At 44.5% G+C, this 8,745-nt stretch overlaps 1 protein-coding gene across 1 annotated transcript; it reads right to left on the reverse strand.

Moving 5' to 3' along the window:
• Positions 1-882: 882 nt before the first annotated feature.
• Positions 883-2,567, reverse strand: LRRC30 (leucine rich repeat containing 30). The gene has a single exon (XM_026842807.1). The coding sequence runs from the start codon at positions 2,549-2,551 to the stop codon at positions 1,655-1,657; it is 897 nt and encodes a 298-aa protein (XP_026698608.1). The 5' UTR covers positions 2,552-2,567; the 3' UTR covers positions 883-1,654.
• Between the last annotated feature and the right edge of the window lie 6,178 nt (positions 2,568-8,745).

Here is an 8,745-nt window from a genome sequence, read left to right on the forward strand (position 1 = left end):
CTTGAAAACTGTGATTCCTGGGCATAACACTGAAATTCTTGATTAAGATAACAAACAAGACACAAACCAATACAACATAATAAAATATGAAGGTAGACAGCCCCGAATGGAATATTCTGTGAACACTGATTCTTCTTTGCTATTTTCAACACCTCACTGGTAACGTTAGCGTGGCCAGCAATGCTGCAATTGCTCCCATGTACCTATGGATTACATAATTGTCTGCTGTCATTAGGCTGCTTCTGAGTTTTTCCCTCAGACGGGGGCTCTCCATTAACTTCTCTGGAAGCAAGGATCAGCCTTCCTCAGCATTCCATAATTTCAAACAACTTATTTTGAAAAGTAATCATTGATTTCTGAGATTTGACATAGGATAGGAAGCACTTTAAAAGTGGCTTTGAATGCTCTTAATTAGCTGAAGAATTACAGGCTCATTCCTCTTTTACACTGCCATTACAAGCATTTATCTACACTGATTTCAACAGAGTTACTTCTGTTTTACACTGGTGTGAGGGAACAAAAAATGAAGTTGTATAAATTGTTAACAGCTCTTTCATACTGCCTCTTTATTACCAGATAAAACTTTGATGAAGGACATTCACAGAAGATCAATATGAGAAACCGCATAAGACTTGACTTTTATGCTACTGGCTGATACTGAAAATCACAGAAATAAGTATTTGTTTTTGAAGCTCTTACTTAAGCCGATGATTGGTTTGATGTTGTTTTTCCTGAAGGGAATATTTCACTTTTAGGAGATGTACTGCCCTCTGAGTAAAGTTACTCCACGGCTACAATTGCAGGGATGTGGGAAAGGGAATGGAGTGCAGTTGTTCATCTTGTAATGAGCAACCTCATCTGACAGCCTTTGTTTGATGGAATAAGGTTTCTCTGCTTTCTGTGGATGCTGCTCCTGGCTGATGTGTCGCACTGCTGTTGGTATCCTAGGAGGCTTTGCAGGAAAGGCTGTGTGTCTCAGGAGGGTAACTGGAGGCTTTGGGGAACTTTGGGGTCTTCTTCCAAAGAACTGGGAAATCACCTCATTGACAGCAATCTTCACCTGTAATTTATAGAGGCCAGTGCACAGCTGTGGGGTAAACAAATGGTATTGAACTGGCCGGTAATATACTGCCTGTGAGCTAATATAGCTCAGGATATATTCACTGCCAAAAGTAAATTAAAAATTTTTCTCGAGATTCACTTAGATAGCAGTGTTTGTTTATGTAGCGGTTTATCTGTGTATGAAGAAGTGAACTGGAGTTAAAGTGCAACTGCAATCACATATAGTAATGCAATTCATATTAATATTCCTTTAACCTAATAGCTGGCAAATACACGTCTCTGCACTTCTAGCAGTCTGCCTTATTCGTTCCTGTCAAACGAAGAGCAAACATTTTATCACAAGTTTGTTGAGTGTTTTCCTAATAAATCCCAAGCCCACTAACACTGAAGGTTACAGAGGTGGCTATTTTTAGAAAGTTTACTCTTCACACACTTAATCAAGACCATCATACTTTACTTGCTTTCCTCCAACCGTGACTAAGTTCCACAGTCTTCGAAATCCAAGCATTATGAAGTGGAAATGCCTGTGCAGGAAAGCGCTCTGATATAACTTAGTCTTGATGACAGGTTTAATCCCAAGATCAGCAGAAACTCAGTTGTTCTCCTTTTTCTGCCTGAGGTAGTTGAAGAGGACATCCAGCCCCCCCTCAACGACCTCAGGCAGGGGTCGGGACAAGGGGTTGTGGGCGATGTGGAGGCCTTTGTCCATTGGGTTCCATGCGATGCGTGGCAGCCGGCGCAGCAGGTAGAGCTCATCCGGGAGAGTTTGTATGGCATTGTAATCAACATTTAGTAACTCCAGAGCAGTGATGAAGCAGAGAGACCGTGGAAGGGTGCGTATGTTGTTATTCTCTACAATAAAGATTTGCAGATTGACCAGATACTGGACACTCTCTGCAATGTTTTCAAGCCTGTTGGACCCTAGGTGCAAGAAGTCTAAGCTTCTCAGTGCAAAAATGCAGAGCGGAATTTGCACAAAGCGGTTGTTACTGAGGTTCAGTTTCCTCAAACTTGTCAGGTCGGTGAAGCTCAAAGGCAGTTGTGAGATGTAGTTGTGTGAGAGGCTCAAAACCTCCAGCTTTCTGCACAAGCTGAGCTCTGCTGGCACTTCTGTCAGGCAATTCATATTGACGAACAAGACCTTCAGGTTCCTCAGCAACCCAATCTCTTTAGGCAGAAACTTGAGGCAGTTGCCACTCAAGTTCAGCACTACAAGCCTGTCCAGTTTCCCCAGTGAAGGAGGAATCACCACCAGCTGGTTACGTGAAAGGTTCAGTTTCTGTACCTCAGGGAGTCCCCACAAGAATTCAGGCGTGCTGGTCATCCCTTTCATTATGAGGCTCAAGCTGACATAACGCAATCCCCGTTTCAGCAGTGACTTGGGCTCTTTCCCTGAGAGAAGAGCATCTTCCCATGCAGGCAACTTTGGACCTTTCCTCAGAAAAACCATGCTCCTTTGGCCCTCGTTCTTTGAATGCTCAGTTCCCATAACACCCTGGATCCCTCCTGAGAGATGAAGCGAGGTTTTCTTCCCTTGCAAGTACTACACCAACAAGCAAATGCCAACAGAGGATGACAGCTTGGAGGCAGGAAAGTCAAAGCAAGGAGACGAGGAGGAGCCTGTGAAGTGCACCTCAGTCCACTGGGGTAGTTTCCATAGCTGCTAAGGGAAAGTTTCACTTTTGGGGGCTTATGCTGGTCTTGGTGCACAGTCTGTACAGTCTGTAATGAAATACTTGCTCCTGACTTATGAGCAAACCTGTTCAATTCAAACTGAATGCCACAAGGCAGCTGTCACTGTCATTTGGCCTGGGTTTTATTGGACAGATATGTATCTTCACTGCAAAAAGGTCACAAGGATGCTGTATATAACTTCACCATGTCAGCTTTCTTGGCTATCTGGTACATACCATGGCTGCAGGACAATTAACAAGAGTGACTTCAAAAAACAAACAAGCAAGCTACAGAAGAAAACAAGCAAACAAAGAACTCATCATTTCAATTCAGATTTAAAGGACATTTTCACAATCATTTTTATTTTGATGTTCCTCATTTCACTGAAATAACTACCAATCCACCAGAAAACTGCATGCTGCAAAAATGCTGGTAAAAACTTTTCATGTGAGTCCTTGTTTTCTGTACAGTTAAAAGGAAGAAAAAGTTAATGCTCATAAAAAGTTTTAGCTTTATATTCCTTTTGGGGTGAGGATAGGCCTCTTTCTTTTGAGAAAGGGTACCACCGTCACTGCAGCAGTGACATTTTCCAGTGGTATCTGCGCCCACTTGGATGATTGCTTGCTACCCACGTTGCCAAGTGTGAGCAGTCATACCACGCATTTCTGTCCAAATCACTCTGTCCTGAACGTCCTGTGCTACTTTCACATCTATCAGTGACATTTTTGGGGTCCGATTCTTCTGTATGTTGGAAAATGTAGCCACTTGATGTCCATTTCCTCAGGAACTTTCCTGGCTTTCTGGACTTTTCAGTGGTACAGGGGGACCAGCAATCAAATAGCTTGAACTATAGATGACATTTAACTCCGGAATAGGGGGACTGATGGGAGAGGAAGGAAGCAGTGAGGTATAATAATACCTGATAACAGCTGAAGCTAGCTCTAATGATGAGAGGAAATTGTATTGCTACAGAATATGCAGGGAGTTTAAACTCAAAGGGACCCTGAAAAGGATACGCAAAAATGTCAGGCACCATTTAAACTAGGTGAAAATTGCAGTAAATAGTGCAAGACTTTCAGCGGTTTTCCTCTCCAGTGGATCTGTGGTGATGGAGATACTTTCCTGCTGCCTGAGGCATTTGATGATGGGTGTACCCTCCCCATCACCTCATTTAGGGTGCTAAAGGAACTGGCTGGGGTGCTCACCAAGCTGCTTTCCATCATTTACCAGCAGTCCTGGCTGACCAGGGAGGTCCTGACAGATTGGAAATTGGTCGATGTGACGCCCATATATAAGAAGGGTCAGAAGGATGATCTGGGAAATTACAGGCCTGTCAGCTTGGCTTTGGTGCCCACATGGTGATGGAGCAGCTCATCCTGAGTGCCATCATACAACACATGTGGGACAGCCACATGACAGGGCCCAGTCAGCATGGGGTTATGAAAGGCAGGTCCTGCCTGACAAACCTGATCTCCTTCTACAACAAGGCGACCTGCTTATTGGATGAGGCAAAAGCTGTGGATATTGTCTACCTTGACTTCAGTAAGGCCTTTGACACTGTTTCCCACAGTATTCTCCTGGCAAAACTGGCTGATCGTGGCTTGGATGAGCACACGCTTTGCTGGGTAAAAAACTGTCTGGGTGGCCGGGCCCAGAGAGTTGTGGTGAACGGAGTTAAATCCAGTTGGCGGCCGGTCACGAGTGGTGTCCCCCAGGGCTTGGTGTTGGGGCCACTCCTGTTCAACATCTTTATTGATGATCTAGACGAGGGGATCGGGGGCACCCTCAGTCAGTTTGCAGATGACACCCAGTTGGGTGGGAGTGTTGATCTGCTCGAGGGCAGGGAGGCTCTGCAGAGAGACCTGGACAGGCTGGAGCCATGGGCTGAGCCCAACTGGAGGAGTTTCCATAAGGCCAAATGCCGGGGGCTGCCCTTGGGCCACAACAACCCCCAGCAGTGCTACAGGCTTGGGGAGGAGTGGCTGGAGAGCTGCCAGTCAGAGAGGGACCTGGGGGGTGTTGATTGACAGCCGGCTGAACAGGAGCCAGCAGTGTGCCCAGGGGGCCAAGAAGGCCAATGGCATCCTGGCTTGTGTCAGCAATAGCGTGGCCAGCAGGGACAGGGAAGGGATCTGACCCCTGTACTGGGCACTGGTGAGGCCGCCCCTCGATTCCTGTGTTCAGTTTTGGGCCCCTCACTACAAAAAGGACATTGAATGACTCGAGCGTGTCCAGAGAAGGGCAACGGAGCTGGTGCAGGGTCTGGAGCACAGGTCGTACGGGGAGCGGCTGAGGGAACTGGGGGTGTTTAGTCTGGAGAAGAGGAGGCTGAGGGGAGACCCCATTGCCCTCTACAGCTACCTGAGAGGAGGTTGCAGAGAGCTGGGGATGAGCCTCTTTAACAAAGTAACAAGCAATAGGACAAGAGGTAATAGCTTCAAATTGAGCCAGGGAAGGTTAGACTGGATATTAGGAAGCATTTCTTTACAGAACGGGTTGTTGGGCATTGGAATGTGCTGCCCGGGGAGGTGGTGGAGTCCCCATCCCTGGAGGTGTTTAACAGTCGGGTCGACATAGCGCTGAAGGATCTGGTATAGTTGGGAACTGTCAGTGCTCAGTTAACGGTTGGACTAGATGATCTTCAAGGTCCTTTCCAACCTAGATGATTCTGTGATTCTGTGATTTCAGAGAGCATCACTTTAAAAACCTTCATGAGCTCACATGCTAAAGGAGAATGGATGAAGCTGCAGCTGGGAGTTGGGGCACTCCAGCAGTCTCTCTGGAGTCAATCCCCACAGTCCCTTCTTACTGCCAAGCACCACTCAGTCTCTTTTCTGTTTTGGGTCCCTCACAGAGATGCACCTGCTTGGCAGGAGAGGGAAGAAAGGGGGCACCCCTGCAGTTGTGTGTGGTGAGTGGGATCCTACAACAGGAGAGGAGCCAGGACCACAGACAGAAGTGTGAGATGTGGCGAGCTGAGTGAGCCATGCAATTAAAACATATGCCTTAAAAAGGATGTATTGCATAAAACCCACCAGTCCTGAGGCTGAAATACTGCATTCCGTTGAGTGCCTGGACAAGCTGTTTGGTTAGAGTGGGTTGGCAGCCTGATGGAGAATCACAGATCCCTCCCTTGCAAGCACTTTCTGCCAATATTTTCAGTTTACAAACAAACATTATATTAAATCCCATTGCAGCCATAAGCTCTGATTTGTGTTCTGGTTAACTATCATTCAAATGTGCTGCCTGGAGTGGCAGAGGTTACCCTGCTGCTGTAGAGTAGCCACTCAGTGGGGGAGAGGAAACCCAACGGCATGCCAAGCTTGGGCCAGGTTTGACGTTGCATGACAGGGGGACCTAGGGCTAAAATGTGGCCCTTCAGCCCAAGCAGGTGGAGAAGAAAAACTGAGCCTCTCATGAGTTCTGACTCTGGGTTGTTTGCCCAGCTGCTCTTAAAAACGCACCTATTATTAGACAGCTTAAATTAATTTGAACAAGGCCTTTCCTTCCGCAGCAGCAAACCCAAAGGGAAGAAAAATGCCTTTTAGGGAGCATTTACGAAGTTCAGCATTTCCCTTCTTTTAATCACACTGCTGGAACAAGGAATCTGCTGCAGCTCTGCCCAGCAGCCCACAGCCCTCCCTGTGTCTGGGCTCACATGTGCATCCACATCCCCATGGTCCCTTCAGAGCTCTTCCTTCTGGAGGTCACTTTTAGTAACAAATGAAAACAAAACACAAAGGAAGCACAGTCTCCCTGTAGTCACAGTCTCCTCCCTGGCTAGCCAGATATTTTTGGATGAGAACGTTGTCCTCATCTCCAAAATGCATTAGAGTTCACTGCCTGAGGACTTGGCAGGGCCAGGTCCAGACTCTCACCACAGAAATCCCCATTTCCTAACAGCATGACTCAGCCAAAGCACTCTGTACCCTTCCCTGGTTTTGCATCACGCCGCCGATTTGAAACTAAGCCTGTGATACAGCCTGGTACAGTCTGAGTAGAGCTGTTGTTGGAAAGCTTCACCTGGGGCTCTCTATCAAACAAAAATACTTGTTCTGCTTCAGTCTCACAGTATCTTGTGCTATCACATTGCTGTATCTCTACTGCCTGTCAGACAGCAGCAGCAACAACAACAACGGGGATTTTAAAAAGAAATTTCACATCTGCAGTTTCCATTGTCCGGTTCCCTTCCTGCCTCCGTGAGTACCGTAACTGCTGCGTGAAATAAAAAAAAAAATAACCATTTCCTTTTCTTTGTTCTCCAACAGAAAAACAGGCTATTGAGCACCCTTGCAGTTGTGGAGACGGGAAACTCTGAGGTAACCAAATTAAATTCCTTTCTTGAAATCAGGATAATAAAACCACAGTGGCCTCATCTGGACATCTCAGGAACTAAATTTCTGAACAAAAATAGCCCCTTATCTGTTGGTGTCCTGGACTGGTTTTGTTCAAACACTTTTCAGTTCCCCTTTCTCTGCGCAGGCTGCTGCCCTGCCCTGCCCTGTGCTGTGCTGTGAGGCTGAATTCATTCCTTTGGGTCACTCTTAGGTAGCTGGGCCAGTGAAACACTGACCTGTGTTGACACAGACTGGCAGAAAGCAGAAATGAATTTCATGCTCGCAAGTTTGTCAGAGGAAAAAAACCAAACCAAACCAAACCAACAAATCGGTGGGATTTACATGATACAGTGTAGTTGATAATTGCTTCATGGATTAAATAAAAATGTTAGTGTGTGTATGTATGTGGGAAATGACCCAAAACTTACTGAAGAACTTTGTACTCTAATATAATAAGAGAAACTGTGCTATTAGCAATGATAAAAAACCTGGTAAGCTGACAAAAATGACAAGCTATATTTTCTGACATTCTTTGACAATGCAAATGAGTAGACTTGTTTTTTTGTTTTTTTTGTTGTTTTTTTTTTTCTGAAGGAAGCAGGATTGTCAGCCCTGAAAAAAACCTGTAAGATGAGTTCACAAAGACCTGGAATTTTAAAGTCTATTATCTATGGGCTCTTTTATTTGCCTCAGGTTTGGAGTCTCTAGAATACACTTGGGAAACATTTTCTAGCTTTCCTCTGCAGCCGGGTGAGGGGGCTGGACAATTGCATTGTTTTTAAATACAAGTTGAGATCATCACATAATTACTTTTCCACAGGTTTGGAGCTTTTAAGGAAATAATCTGATAGCATCAGGCTTTTAATGAAACCATAGCCATCTTGACACTCTGAATTTAAATTTTGTTTTCCTGCAAAACCAAATTCTGTCGTTATCTTTTAAATTGGTGAGCATATAATAGATATCTATAGTTTCATCAACATATATCTATTGGTTCATAATTGATTTTGAAGCAAATTTCAGGTTCTCTATGGAGTCAATATCTTATAAAGCTCCTCTGGCCCAGCTTTATTAAAAAATGTGTTATTATAAGAAGGAATAGTTTAAAACATTAAGCATAGCCTTTTCTAAAATGCTGGGAAGTTCAATCCATACTCTTTTTGTAAGAAATTTCATTTAATAATTATCTAGGTTTTATAATAAACACCTGACTAAAGAAGGATGCAGACAGTACCTAAGCTAAAAAGGGTTAACTTGTTTCAAGTTCATCAGAAAGCAACAGTCATAACTGAGAAATATTCACTATAAATACAAGGACAGCTACTGAACCATCTTCTCTTGTGCTGTTCCTTTCCTCTGAAGTAAATAAAGAGTTTTAAAAGTGTCAGTGCTATGAGAGTGTCAAAGATATCCTCTGGTCTTCGTGCTAAGGAAGCAAATTTTGTAGGTTTTTAACTACTCTGTAGTGGTTTGTTGATCTTGCAGTGATTCTGAAATACTGAGTCAAATTTCAAAGGTAATTTGAGATTTATGAGATGTGACACAAGACAGGAACAATTCTTAAGGCAATTTCAGATTTCCTGTTAATTTGTTTTTAATTATAGTGCTGTTAACAACCTTTAATGCCTGTGTGTCCCTGAAGCTTTTCTGGAATGTTTTATTAAGGTCCCAC

Source organism: Athene cunicularia (genome assembly GCF_003259725.1).
Source record: "Athene cunicularia isolate RWA chromosome 2 unlocalized genomic scaffold, athCun1 chr2_part1, whole genome shotgun sequence".
Taxonomy (NCBI): domain Eukaryota; kingdom Metazoa; phylum Chordata; class Aves; order Strigiformes; family Strigidae; genus Athene; species Athene cunicularia.